We start from the raw sequence: 14,979 nt of genomic DNA on the forward strand, positions 1-14,979 counted from the left end.
AGTGGAGAGAGAGTCTAGTCCTATTCAAGCAGATGAAGACTTGATTTGGAATCAACATTAATCTTACTCATCACATTCCAGTCAAATGTTTTAAAATAAAACTCATGCAAAATAGATATATGTACAATGATATGGGTGCTTTGCCACATAACACTATCCTCTGAGTCATGAAGCAGAGACAATATATCCTCATTGTTTCCTGTTCCAGCTCACCATCAAGAGATTTCAAATAGAAGTAAAGTTGGCGGAGGTTGAGGTAACCATAGAATTACATTCAGGCTGCAACGATCCTTAACTTGAATAATCAGTCAGCTCTTACTATATTTAGGTAGTGTTCTTTCAACAACTATAAATCTGTATCCATTAACATGCTTTCAGAGAAGGCAAAGAAAATGAAGTGGGTGAGGGAGGGTTACAAGGGATTGTGGTTTGTGAAATAAAGATTGGGCAAATAAGTGTTCATTTCTGTGGAAAATCTCTCATTTAAGCAATGCTGATATCTCAGCAAAATATCTGCAATTGAGGAAGCCAAGTCTGAACAACAAGTTCCTAATATCTCCACATGATCTCCTTTTAGATCCTGAGCCAATGTTAAACCATCATAAAATAAGAAAGGAGTAATTACTAGCTGCTGTTGCATTAAGTTATACTTCCTGCCTATTGGGTTAGTTACATTCAAAATAATAAAACTACAAAATTGAAGTCAGTTCCACTTGCTGCCTTCTGCATCGTGTAAGATCTATAATCATGACTTTCAGACAGACCCACATTTTGTTTTGTAAATCTTGATACAGCTGATTTTTAAGTAGAATTAGCAGACAAGCTGACATTTTGCCAGCTTTCTGACCTGCAGTTTTACATTATTAAGCTGCTCAGCCACTCAGAAATTAACCCCACAGTGTTGATAATAACTCAATTAGTATTTAACTTGATCACAATTTTTTTTTGCTTTTTTTATAATTTGTCGACAATCATGCTTTTGGCCTTTGGTTATTGGTAACATTAAGACCATCAAAATGGAGAAAATAATAACTTAAACTTCATAAATTTCGGCTTGACTTGAATTCAATTAGTGGTGGTTTACTTTCCACTATAGTGAAAATGGATATAAAGGACATTAACAAAGCCACTACCACCACATATCCCAGATTCCTGTTTACTTCGTTCTTTCAAGAGGTTGGTGAAGAAAATGGAAAATAACTTTAACTGTTTTTTTATACAGTAATACTCTTTACATGTTACTTTATTGTCTTTATAGGTCTGTCACTCTTTCTGACTTACATTAGCTTTGCATGAGAAGCCTTTTTTAGCATGCATTTGTCTCACTTGCAGTTTATTTTCTCAAGGAATGTAATACTTCTCCTTTAACACCCTTAATTCAGCATTCCACTCTTGTGTTTCCTTGTCCTTATCCATTTTTTCCATTAAGGTATTCACTGAAGCGTGTGTTGGGACAGCTGATTAGGATGCTTGCACCCATAGGGTCCACTACCTTTCTCTGACACTGCCCTGGGCTAATAAAGTCCTTTGTTTTACTCAATTTCCCATGATTTTCTCCAGCTCACTTATTCACCTATAATCATATGCATCTCCTCTTTTGTTTTACATGGCACCATTACCGCTCTGTTTCACTTGTATCACACTTCATCTCATTTAATCCTTCCTGAACTCTTTCGTAGAACAGTACAGCACAGAAAACGGCTTCAGCCCATAATGTTGAGCCAAATTAATTAAATTTATGACTGCCAATTAATCTAATTCCTCTTTCCCACACCCAAAATATATTCTCTGCAAATTCATATATCTGAGAGGCACATGCTCTACCACCATCCCTAGTAGTGCATTCCACTACCCACTACTCTTTGTGTAAAACAAACTTGCCTCAACACATCCTTTGCACTTTATCACTTTAATTACTGTACATACTCTCTAGTACATCATGGGGTGAAAGGTACTGGCTGTCCATTCTATCTCTGCATTCCATCATTTTATAATTTTTTTCAGTCAAATCTCCCCTTAGCCTCCACTGCTCTAATAAGAAGAGTTTTTCCAAACTCCTTTCCAAATCAGGTAGTATCCTTGTAAACCTCCGCTGTACCTTCTCCAAAGCCTCAACATCATTTCTATGGTGAGGAAACTAGAATTGAACGCAATGCTCTAAATGTGGCCTAACCAGAATTTTATGAATCTGTGATACAACTTAATGCCTCAACAATTGGAAGTAAGTATGCCCTATACCATTTTAAACCCTATCAACCTGAGCTGTGCAGCCACTTTTAGGAAGCCATATATTATATGTATCTGGATCCCAACATCCCTCTATTCATCAATGATTTTAAGGAGTCTGCCATTAACTGTGTACTCTATCTTTTTGTCGGATCTTCCAAAGTACAATACCTCACATTTGTGTGGATTAAGCTCCACTTGCCACTTCCTCACCCACATCTGTAACTGATTTATATCTTGTCCTCTCTGTATATATGGTGATGCAAGTCCTGAGGCACTTGCACTTTCTACCTGATGGCAGCATTGAAAAAAGAACATGGCCTGGGTGGTGAGGTTCTCTGATGATGGATGCTGCTTCTCTATGGGAGTGTTTCATGTAGATGTGCTCAATGGTTGGGAGGGCTTTACTCATGATGTACTAGGCCAAATCCACTACCTTTTACAGGATTTTCCATTAAAAGCCATTGGCGTTCCCAGACCAGACCGTAATGCAGCCAGTCAATACACTTTCCACTACACATCTCCAGAAGTTTGTCAAGGTTTTAGATGCCATGCCGACTCACTGCAGACTCCTAAGGAAGTAGAGGCGTTGTTGTGCTTTCTTTGCAATTACATTTATATGATGTATCCAGGAAGGTCTTCTGAAATACTGACACCCAGGAATTTAAAACTACTGACCTTCTCTACCTCTGACCCTCCGAAGAGGACTGGCTCTTGGACCTCTGATTTCCCTCTCCTGAAATCTATAATCCGTTCCTCGGTCTTGCTGACATTGAGTGACAGATTGTTATTATAACACCACTCAGCCAAATTTTCGATCTCTCTCCTGCATGCTGATTCATTACTACCTTTGATATGGCTCACAATAGTGGTGTGATCAGCGAACTTGTTTATGGTGTTGCAGCTGTACTTAGCTGCACAGCCATAGGTGTAAAGCGAATCGAACAAGAGGCCAAGTGCACATCCCTGTGGTGCACCAGTACTGATGGAGACTGCTGAGGAGATATTTTTGCTAATCCGAACTGACTGAGGCCCACGAGTGAGGAAATCCAGGATCCAATTGCACAAGGGGGTATTGAGGCCCAGGTCTTGGAGTTTACTGATTAGTTTCAAGGGATGATGGTATTAAATGCTGAGCTGCAGTTCATAAAGAGTACCCTGATGTATGCATCTTTGCTGTCCAGATGTTCCAGGGTTGTGTAAAGAGCCAATGAGATAGCTTCTGCTGCGGTAAGCAATTGTAATGGATCCAAGAAACCACTCAGACAGGAGCTTCAACACCAGCCTCTCAAAACACTTCATCAGTGTGGATGTATGGTAAGTGCCTCTGGGCGACTGGCATGGAGGCAAGTTATCTTAATGTTTTTCAAGAGACCTCTCGCTACCTCTTTCCTAATCTCTAGACGTTCCAGCATCTTACCCTGCTCCCCTTTGATCTCAAATTTCTTTGCATCATTCTCCCTGGTAAATACCAGTACTAAATACTCATTTAGGATCTTCCCCACATGCTCTGCCTCTAAGAACAATTTCCTCCCTTTATCCTTGAGTGCTCTATTGTCTTCCTAGCTGTCCTTTTGTTTCTGATATATGCATAGGTTGTCTTGGGATTTTCTTTAATCCTACTCACCAAGGACTTTTCATGACTCCTTCTAACTCTCCTACATCTCTTCTTGAGTCTCTTTCTGGTTCCTATATAGTCTTCAAACACACTATTAGATTCCAGCTTCCTTAGCCATAAATACACTTCCTTCTTCCTCTTGACTAAATGAACTCCCTTTCATCAGCTAAGGCTCCCATGCCTTTCCAACTTTGTCCTTCCCTTTTACTGTCCTTAACTCTGTGCAGTGGGTCTTTAAATAACTTCTGTATATCAGGTGTGGATTTATTTGGAAACAACTCTTCCCAATTAACTTTCCCCAGCTCCTGCCTGATGCTTTCCTAATTTGTCCTCACCCCCACCCCCCCAAGTTTAATACTTTCCAGCATGGCCCTCTATTATTCTTATTCATAGCTATTTTAAATCTTTCCTTGTCTAGCCATTTCTTTGGCTCCATAACTAGTTAGAAATAGTTGAATCTTAAACAGATCTGAAAAGTTAACTGTTACTTCCTCCTTAGATGTTGACTGATTTGAACACTGCTTTTAAATGACATCATATTTAGAGGTTTATGATTTTCTAGAACTTTTTGTTGTCTATGTAGCATCGCTGTTTCGTTCTTTTACATTTTTAGCTTAACAAGGTACTTGTAATTGCTCTTTTAGAAACCGATTACTTCAAATCTCCACGCTAAGTAAATAATCTCTAATAAATGCTGCCAAATGTTCCTCTGGTTGTTAGTCCAACTCTACCGATTTTTTTTAAGAGAAGTTTTGCTGTTGCAGGCTTCAATCATTATAGGCAAAGATTTGGGTGCTGATTTGGGGCTGAAATGTTAACTCTGTGTCTCTTTTCACAGAGGCTGCTTGACTTGCTGAGTGCTTAACGCATTTTCTGTTGTTTTTTAGATTCCCTGAAAAGATGTGTTTGCCCTGGAAGTTTTAAAATATATATATTTTTATATAGGCTTAGTGCTGATGGTTTTGAAGCATTTACTATCAGAACAATGCAAAGTCAACAGAAAATTCTCGCATACATACTTGGAGTTAAATAGAAAAATCCAGAAGCTGTCGACATCAATTCCCTCCTCCTCCACAGGGAATTCTGTTTTTCAAACTTCTCCAGCAAAATCATCAGCAACTAGTGACCTACAGAAGTTACAAACTAGGCCAAATGCTTAATTTCCTCACTGCGAAAAACAGCTCAATACCTGGGAACTTTGTTGGATGAGGAGGAACAGAGTTTTTGTTTATAAAAACAATTTACTTTAAAATATAATTTGTTTCTTCCTTTATCCTTCCATAAAGATGTATTTTAGTTTTTTTGATGTATTCAAGTTATTATATTGCATTCTGTAAAAATTTAAGTAGCTATTTAAAATCTTGAGTTCCTGGATTACTGTCAAGACAAGCTGTTAAGGTATCCTTAACTTCACAAACAGTAGCCCAGAATACAAAATAACTGATGTTACTCCACTATAAGTGACAGACCATGCTGCAGTTAGTATACTTGTTTCAATTTTCATCATTGTATCTCTGCCAAAGTTTAAAGTCCTAATAAATAACATATGATCCAGATACACTTTGGCTGGCAATACCCACACCCATTCCTCTCATTTAAGCATTTACCTAGAACATAAAACACTGAACAGGAAAAGGCCCTTTGGCCCACAATGTTGTGCTGAGCCAATTAAATCTGCAAACTAAGCTAATCTCTTCTGTTTTTCCTAGCGTCTATCTCCGTTCATTTTCCTCACAGTCATGTGCCTATGTTAACATCTCTTAAAAGTCCCTAATGTATTTGCTTCTACCACCACCTCAGACAGCGCATTCTAGGCACTCACCCTGCCGTGTGTAAAACTTGCACCTCATATCTCCTTTGAAATCACACACTCTTCCTTTAAATGCATACCCTCTGGTATTAGGTATTTCAACCCTATGCGTCTCATAATCTTAAAAACCTCTTTTAGATCTCCCTTCAGCTTCTGCCGTTCCAGGGAAAACAACCCAGGTTTGTCCATCCTCTCATGATAGCACACGTCCATCTAATTCAGGCAGCAGCCTTGAAAACCTCTTCTGCGCTCTCTCCAAAGTCTTGATATCCTTCCTATAATGGGGTGACCAGAACTGTCTGCAACACTGCAAATGCTGCCTAACTTTAGTTTTATAAAGCTACATAATTTTCTGACTTTTGAACTCAATGCCTTGACTAATAAAGACAAGCATGCCATAAGCCTTCTTAACCACCCTATCTATCTGTGTAGCCACTTTCAGTGAATTATGAACTTGGACCCGACGATCCCTCTACTCATCAACATTGTTAAGGGTCTTGCACTTGACAGTGTACTGCCTCTTTACATTTGACCTACAAGATGCAACATTTCACATTTGACTGGGTTAAACACTATCTGCAATTTCTCCACCCACATCTGCAACTGATCTATATCCCTCTGTATTCTTTGCCTGTCTACTATGCTCTCGACAACACTACCAATCTTTCTATCATCTGCAGACTTACTGACACACACATCTATATTTTCATCCAGGTTTTTATAAACATTACCAACAGCAGAAATCCCTGTACAGATCCCTGCAGAAGACCAATAATCACAGACCTCCAGCTATAACAAGTCCCTTCAACAAGCAGCATCTGTTACTTTACTATGGATCCCAGGTATTTTAATCTTCTGGATGAGCCTCCCACAAAGGACCTTGTCACTTGTATACCCATCACTTTCTGAATGGGTAATGTCCCATAATGGTTGACAGTGACCTTCAGAACAGATTAATTTCAACACACCAGCCAGTCTGAAGCTGGATCCTAAACAGCAAGACCCTGCCAAGTCTTGATATTCAGTTAGGTCAGGAACTATTTAAACATTTGTAAATATTACTAAAATATGCAAACATTCAAAATTGATCAAAAACTAATAAAAATAAATAATTTAATTGATGTCTTTTTTTTTAGTTTTTTAAAATGTAAATATTAAATTGTAAATACTTAAAGCTCTAGAAACACAGAACTAAAATGTTCCTACACAACACTAGTCAATTAATTCAAAATGAAATATTCTAAAATCCGATTCCCTCTCTTGGTCTCTGAGTCATTACTGAACGTTGAACACCACTGCACACATTTGGTATGTAGATTTCTCAAAGTTCTTGGTACTCTGTTATTATTCTTCTCAGTGCAGCCAGAGTGACAAAATCTTTTAGGATGTTTCAAACTTCTCTGCTCATGATAGGGGTCCTCAGGAACGGTCAATTTGGCCCTTCTTACCGAACAGTTATGCACCAAATTTAATCCTTTGAAAAGGTTACAAAGGAGATTTATGAGACTGATGCAGGAATGTGGGAGTTTGGTTTGGTGGCAATAAAAGATACTGGGATTACACTCCTTTGGTATAAGAAGGTTAAAAAAGAGAGTTGGTAGACGTAACCAAGATTATGGTCTGCTTTGACAGAGTAAGAAAGGAGAAACTATTTCCATTAGCAGGAAAGTTGGTAACTAGGAAACAGATGTAGAATAATTGACACACGATGAGACTTTCTTTTACTTTGAGTGATTTATAATCTAGATTGTCCTTCCTAATAGTGGAACAGATATAACTGTAACTTTTAAGAGAACACTGAATATATACTTAAAAAGGCAAAATTTACAAGGCTATAAGCAATGAACCACAGAGTGTGACTAATTGGAGAGAACTTTATGAAGAGTTACTATAAAGTTCTTTATTCTGGGATTTGTTTATTATTAGAATATTTAAAATGTTAAGATTTTCTGGTCGGATGTGGGCATTACCTACTTGGCCAGTTACATTTTGCTTTTCCTTAATTGCTGCGAGGCTGATTTGCCTGTTGAGTCTTTCAGGAAGGCAATGAAGAGTCAACTGTAAGACAGTACAGTGCAGGGACTGCCCATTCGGCCCACAATGTCCTGCCGAATCAGCTAAAACAGGGGTCCCCAACCATTTTTGCACCGCAGACCGGTTTAATATTGGCAATATTCTTGCCGACCGGGTGGGGGGGGGGGGGGCAGTGTTCAAGTAGGGTTAAACTCACCTCAACATGTCTTTTACAGTTAGGGTTGCCAACTTTCTTACTTTCTCAGTAGCAGTCAAATCCTGATGAAGGGTCCCAGCCCGAAACGTCGACTGTACCTCTTCCTATAGATGCTGTCTGGCCTGCTGCATTCACCAGCATTTTTTGTGTATGTTGACAGGACACATGTGTTTACCCCAAGAAAGACTACCATGACCATGAAGCCTTGTGCGGGCACCTGTGTGCGCATGCGTGACGTGTGCATATATGACGTGCGCATGCCCATACGTGCCTATTTTTCTTCCACAAATCGGTTTTGGCTTAATCTTCCCGACTACACTGTACATACATTATTTCTACTTTATATAGGCTGTGTATTTATCATATCATTAATGCTTTTACTATATGTTAGAGTTATTTTAGGTTTTATGTGTTATTTGGTATGATTTGGTAGGTTATTTTTTGGGTCTGGGAACGCTCACAAATTTTTCCCATAGAAATTAATGGTAATTGCTTCTTTGCTTTATACCATCTCGGCATGAAAGGTTTCATAGGAATGCTCTACCTTAGCGGGGGAAATACGGGACAAGAGCGGTCCCGTATGGGACAAACCAATTTAGCCCAATATATGGGATGTCCTGGCAAATACAGGACAGTTGGCAACCCTATGTTCAAGTTCAACAGTGCGTGACAGGGAATGAGGAAAGGTGCAGCTGACTCATATCGTTTCCTTGTGGCACGGTAGCACATGCTTTGCAGCCCGGTACTGGTCCGCGGCCCAGTGGTTGGGGACCGCTGAGCTAAAAAGCAAATTAAAAACATCCAAATACTAATCCTTCCTACCTACACCATGTCCATCTTCTTTACATCCAGTCGCCTGTCCAAATGTCTCTTAAAAACCTGTAATTTATTTGCCTCCTCCACCATACCAGGCAGCCCATTCCAGGCTTCAAAGACTCTCTGACTATAAAGAAACTTAACCCTCACCTTCCCCTTAAGCTGAATCCCTCTCATCTTCAATGCATGCCCCTGGTATTAGACATTCTAACCCTGGGACACAGATACTCTCTGTCCACTCTACACATGCCTCTTATAATCTTGTAAACCTCTATCAGATCTCCCCTCAGCCTCCATATACAAGTGTGTTATTCTGTACAGGTCAGACCAGGAAAGGATAAAAGTCAGCTTCTCCTTAAGACTTTAGCAGATATATTGTTTTTTTTTTTGGCAATAATATAGTATTAACTTTAATCTGCTATAAATTCTCATTTATAGAGAAAAAATAATGTTACCATATATCACTGGCTTCAGGAAATAGTGCATGCATTCAAAATGATGGATATTTTTTGAAAAATCTTTGAAAAAATGTATTTTGCAGTGCAGAGAAAATAGGTCCAATATCTTACTTTTGCTTAAATATTGTGACTTTATTTCACTGGCTTCATTTTGATAAATCTATACCAGACATTCTATTTTTATTTAGAGATACAGCATGCAGAGAAAATTGTCTCTCTTTATGATGTTTTAAAAATTACCAAGTAACCTTTCCACAAATAAAGATATGATAAGTGTTGAAATCTTTCAGATCTTAATCATCACGGAGCACATAAAAGGTTTTACAAAACCTCATCTATTTTTTTTCTTTTTCATCATCCAATCCTGAGAAGGCACAGTTTTAAGGTGCTTGGATGCAGGTACAGAGGAGATGTCCGGGGTAAGTCTTTTTTTATGCAGAGAGTGGTGAGTGCATGGAATGGGCTGCCAGCAACGGTGGTGAAGGCAGATACGATAGAGTCTTTTAAGAGACTCCAGGACAGGTACATGGAGCTTAGAAAAATAGAGGGCTATGGGTAACCCTAGGTAATTTCTAAAGCAAGTACATGTTCAGTACAGTATTGTGGGCTGAAGGGCCTGTATTGTGCTGTAGGTTTTCTATGTTTTTCTATGTTTCTAATCCATCTTTGCTTTTTTATTGCACCTGTTATATCTGATTTGACATCAACTTCACTAGTCCAACTGACACTTCTCAGTGAAAACATCCACTGCCTATCAACATCCTTTTTTTCACTCTGACTAGACACATAGAGTATTTGTGGGCTTTTTGATGTTCCATTGACTGAGGTTAATAACAGAAGTGGAGTAACCAAAAGAACATTCTTTACAGAAAGCAATCAGCTTGTAATTAACACAGTGGCTGCTGCAATAATGTATCAAAGATCATACCTTATGATACAACCAGTATTAAAGGTTCACTTTTACTCATATATACAACAATATAAATATCCTCTCCATGTTTGCAAATGTCCCGGATCACAGATCTCTTTCAGGGGTATGCATTGTTTGATAACAACTCACATTGGAAACTCTGTGGAAAGTCTATGGGAAAGTGCAGGTTCAATGCAATGCTGAAAGTTTGTCACTCATAGTAAAGTCCAGCCTAGTATTTTTAAATCAGAAGAATCAGGTTTAAAGAGAGAGAATGCAGTGTTGTAGCTAAGTAAGGAATATGCCCTTCTTGTGCCATGTGACTCAATTATCTTGCATCAATTTAAGACATATCTGAAAAGAGTACTTGTAGATTGCCCAAAGCGGGTGTACTTCATATAAACAGTGAGAAATAAAGTAGACACTTCAACTCACACTTGATGAATTTAAGAAGTTCCCTATTGCCAGTAACGTAGCCAGGATATATCTTAAAGTTTTGTTATTCTCTAACTGGTCCATTCCTTCTTTCAAATCCTGTAGAGGCTCTGCAACTTCCTGTATCCAGAACAAGAACATGTTATATCTTCAAGGTTATAAATAGGATATGCATTGCACAATAGCAATGTAACATTTACTGTACAACCTGAAGTCAGTGGAGCTGTGTATATATTACACCAAGACTTTTTTAAAATGTACTTATTGAAAAAGATGGCATTGGAAATGAAATTTGATGTGGAAATCCTTTGCCTTGGATTCCATAAATTTTCCTGTGCAGATTTGCTGCACATCCAAGATAAAGCAGCTAGATTGATGATCCATTTGCAAGACAGACGGCTTTACCCATGCAAATTAGTAACTTCACATTGTGACCCCAATGATTCATATCTGAACATTCACTGTACAACTTTCTGCAAATTACATTTGTATCCCCATATACATCAATTTTCAAATTATTGAGTTGCAATATTAAGACCATAAGACACAGGACCTGAATTATGCCATTCTGTCCATCAAGTCTGCTCTGATTAAATATAAACTAGTAAAGGAACAGCGCCTTCAAAATAAATGTTTCTTTCACCATCAGTAAGCATATAAACGAATACAGCATGCAAATTAAGATCCTAATCATCCCTGGTATTTTTATCCCAACATCATTTTCATAAATATTTGTTACTGATAGCATTATATCATTATTCCTCATGAGCAGAAAAAAGCCCACTGGACTCTTGTTTTGCACACTGTTAACAGATACACCACACACATCAATTTATTTCTGTCAGTTACCTTCTCCACTGTTTCATGGTCCAGTTTGAAGGCCCAGAGCTGGAGTCTAGCTGACAATTCACTAATGGAAGACAAGGTTAGAAGAAACTGCTCTGCAGAACCTAAAGGAATGTCAGGATTCAACAATTGGGCTTCTTGGATCTTCTGCTTTTCCTCTTCAGTGGGAATCATGGTCAAGATTTTCTGAAATAAAATCAGATTTAAGGTAGTCCTTTAGCTGGCAAAATTTGCAAAAAGGAGTATTTTCTTCATGATCATTATGTGTTATCATTTCAAAGTGAATTTCCTGTCCGATGTACTTCACTAACAATACAGGTTTTGAGCAATTAAATATTTAGTCTCTCAAGCCTCCTCATGTAGGGTTGATCACTGTTTTTCTGTGCTGTTGAGTGTAACAATATTAAGATATGCTAATATTTTGATAACTAATGATTACTAATTTTTTCCACTGAACATGCCATATCTCAGATTTCATAAGGAAAGCTTCATAACAAGACTACTTGGTAACAAATGCTTTGAATATCTAAACTTTGCCCTTTTTTGAACCTTTAAGATTGTTCTTAAAAACAGAAAATATGGTGTCAGAATCTTTACATCTGAATAGCTCATATTGTAAACCACAATGAATACTCTTCCCACTGTAGATACAATTTTTGGAAAAATAACAGCTTGACAGGTTATCAGAGACAAAACTAAAGAGCATCCAAAATTTAACCTGTGTTACAATCAGAGGAAGATTTCAAGGGGACCAAAGAAAAATATACCAGCAGTCTTCTCTCAGCCCTTTGACATTTCCTTTGTCAGTTATGATCCAGTGATAGAATTTTTCCCCCCAGTCTGAAAGAAAGTTGTGGGTCCAGATCTGACTATTGAATCCAAATTCAAAGTGACTCTCTTTTTCAGTACTAAGAGAGGTGCCATTAGTTACTTCAAATGTTGAAACTGCCACTTAAATGCATATAAACAATCCCAAGGAGCAGTGGGAAACAGCACTGATAACTTCAGCGTACACAGAAGTCTAGTGTAAACATTGGAAGACCCACACCATCTTCTAAGCAACCCATCGACAATGTCAAACACCTTCTCCCCCATCTGTGGCAGAGTCTACATGTCTACAAGGGCCTCATGAAAAGAAAGTCATCTTCAATCTTGAGGAAATAATTCCATAGTATCTTTTCTTTGCAGAGGTAGCAGATTCCTAGTGCCTATTGATCAAAATAAAAAGCTCTTATAAGCTACAACATGAAAAGGTCTTACAAGCTGCATTTCCAACATAAGGCCATGACTTCAATTGTAAAGTGCTTTGAAGCATCCAGAAGTTGCGAAAGTTAAATAGAAGTTTTGTGTATCAGTATCACTGAGGAGTAAAGTCCATAAAAATTGGGAGCATTGTTTTTAGTGCACTTGTTTTCATATCCTTGCAAGGTTTGAGCAGAGAGTGGGTGGGAAGAGGGAGTGAATTTATGCAACAATTTATATGAGATGTCCACATTTCAAGGCTGTTGAATGCAGAATAAAAGACTAAACTAACAACAGCAAATAGCATCTTAAGGACTAAAAAATTATTTGTAAACATGAGAAAGTTTGCAGATGCTGGAAGTCCAAAGCAACACACACACGTAAAGCTGGAGGAACTCAGCAGATCAGGTAGCATCTATGGAAACGAACAGATAGTTGATGTTTCAGGGTGATACCCTTCTTCGGGACTGAGAAAGAAAAGGGGAAAAGGCGAGAATAAAAAGGTGGGGAGCGAGGAAGGAGGTTTGCTGGTATGTGATAGGTGAAGCCGGGTGGGTGGGAAAGGTCAAGGGCTGGAGAGGAAGGAATCTGATAGGAGAGAAGAGTGGACCAAAGGAAAAGGGAAGGAGGTGGTGACCCAGGGGAAGTAATAGACAGGTGAGAAGAGGTAAAAGGTCAGAATGGGAAGGGATGGAATTTATTAATCAAAATAGCTATATTCATGCCATCAGTTTGGAGACTATGCAGATGGAATATAAAGGTGTTGCTCCTCAACCCTGAGGGTGGCCTCATCTTGGCACAAGAGGAAGCGATGGAGCAACATATTGGAATGTGAATCGGAATTAAAATGTTTGGCCACCAGGAAGCCCAGCTTGTGCAGATAGTGCGGAGGTGCTTGACAACACCGTCCCCCAATTTATGATGGGCCTCACCAATGTAGAGAAGGCTGCATTGGGAACACCACACACAGACAACCCTAGCAGGTTTGCAGGTGAAGTGTTGCCTCACCTGGAAGGACTGTTTGGGGCTTTGAATGAAAGTGAGCGAGGAGGTGTACGAACAGGGACAAATGGACAAGAGGAGAATCGTGGAGGGAGAGATTCCTGAGGAAAGTGGGGGCATGTGGGGGGGGGGAGGGGGAGGAGAGTGAAAGAAGGTATGTTTAGTGGTTGGAACACTCACAATGCGCTGGAGGAACTCAGCAGGTCAGTCAGCATCAGTTGAAAAGATTAGTCGACGTTTCGGGCCGAAACCCTTCGTCAGGACTGAAGGAAGAACTTTGGGGAGGGTTTGAAGAATGCTGGTAGTTGAAAAAAACAGTAATTTTTAAGACAAAGGGGTGGGGGAGGGGAAGCAGGGAGGTGATTGGCAGGAGAAAAATAGTAGGAGGTGGAACTATGAGGGAGGTGATGCAAAATAGGGATAGAGAAAGGGAGGGGGAGGGAATTACCAGAAGTTGGAGAATTCTATGTTCATACCAAGGGGCTGGAGACTACCTAGACGGTATATAAGGTGTTGCTCCTCCAACCTGAGTTTAGCCTCATCATGGCAGTACAGGAGGCCATGTATGGACATATCTGAATGGGAATGGGAAGCAGAGTTGAAGTGGGTAGCTACCAGGAGATCCTGTCTGTTGTGGCGGACGGAGAGGAGGTGCTCGACGAAGTGGTCCCCAATCTGTGTCAGGTTTCACCGATGTAGAGGAGGCCGCACCGGGTGCAATAGATGACCCCAACAGATTCGCAAGTTAAGTGTTGCCTCACCTGGAAGGACTGTTTGGAGCCCTGAATGGTGGCAAGAGAGGAGGTGTAGGGACAGGTGTAGCACTTACGCTTACAGGGATAAGTGCCGGGTGGGAGATCCGTGGGGATGGATGTGCGGATAAGTGAGTCGCGGAGGGATCGATCCCTGTGGAAAGTGGAGAGGGGTGGAGAGGGAAAGATGCGCTTAGTGGTGGGGTCCTGTTGAAGGTGGCGGAAGTTGCGGAGGATAATGTGCTGGATCCGGAGGCTGGTGGGGTGGTAGGTAAGGACAAGGGGAACTCTGTCCCTGTTGTGGTGGCGGGAAGATAGGATGAGGGCCGAAGTGCAGGAAATGGAGGAGATGCGGGTGAGGGCATCATTGATCACCGTAGAAGGGAAACCACGATCCTTAAAGAAAGAGGACATTTGAGATGTCCTGGAATGGAAAGCCTCATCCTGGGAGCAGATGCGGCGGAGACAGAGGAACTGAGAACAGGGAATTGCATTTTTGCATGAGGCAGGGTGGGAAGAGGTATAGTTGAGGTAGTTATGAGAGTCAGTGGGCTTGTAGAAGATGTCAGTGGACAGTCTGTCTCCAGAGATGGAGATCGAGACATCGAGAAAGGGGAGAGAAGTGTCTGAGATA

At 39.9% G+C, this 14,979-nt stretch overlaps 1 protein-coding gene across 19 annotated transcripts in view; it reads right to left on the minus strand.

Moving 5' to 3' along the window:
* fhod3b (formin homology 2 domain containing 3b) overlaps positions 1-14,979 on the minus strand; it is a 580,851-nt gene that overhangs the window by 41,053 nt on the left and 524,819 nt on the right. For all 19 annotated transcript variants that reach the window (XM_072283418.1, XM_072283417.1, XM_072283413.1 and 16 more), the window contains 2 exons: positions 11,353-11,535; positions 10,504-10,623 (listed from right to left, as the gene is read on the minus strand). In XM_072283418.1, coding sequence (XP_072139519.1) covers positions 10,504-10,623; positions 11,353-11,535 — 303 coding nt within the window. The remainder of the gene's footprint in view (positions 1-10,503; positions 10,624-11,352; positions 11,536-14,979) is intronic.

Source organism: Mobula birostris, chromosome 19 (genome assembly GCF_030028105.1).
Source record: "Mobula birostris isolate sMobBir1 chromosome 19, sMobBir1.hap1, whole genome shotgun sequence".
NCBI classification, from domain to species: domain Eukaryota; kingdom Metazoa; phylum Chordata; class Chondrichthyes; order Myliobatiformes; family Myliobatidae; genus Mobula; species Mobula birostris.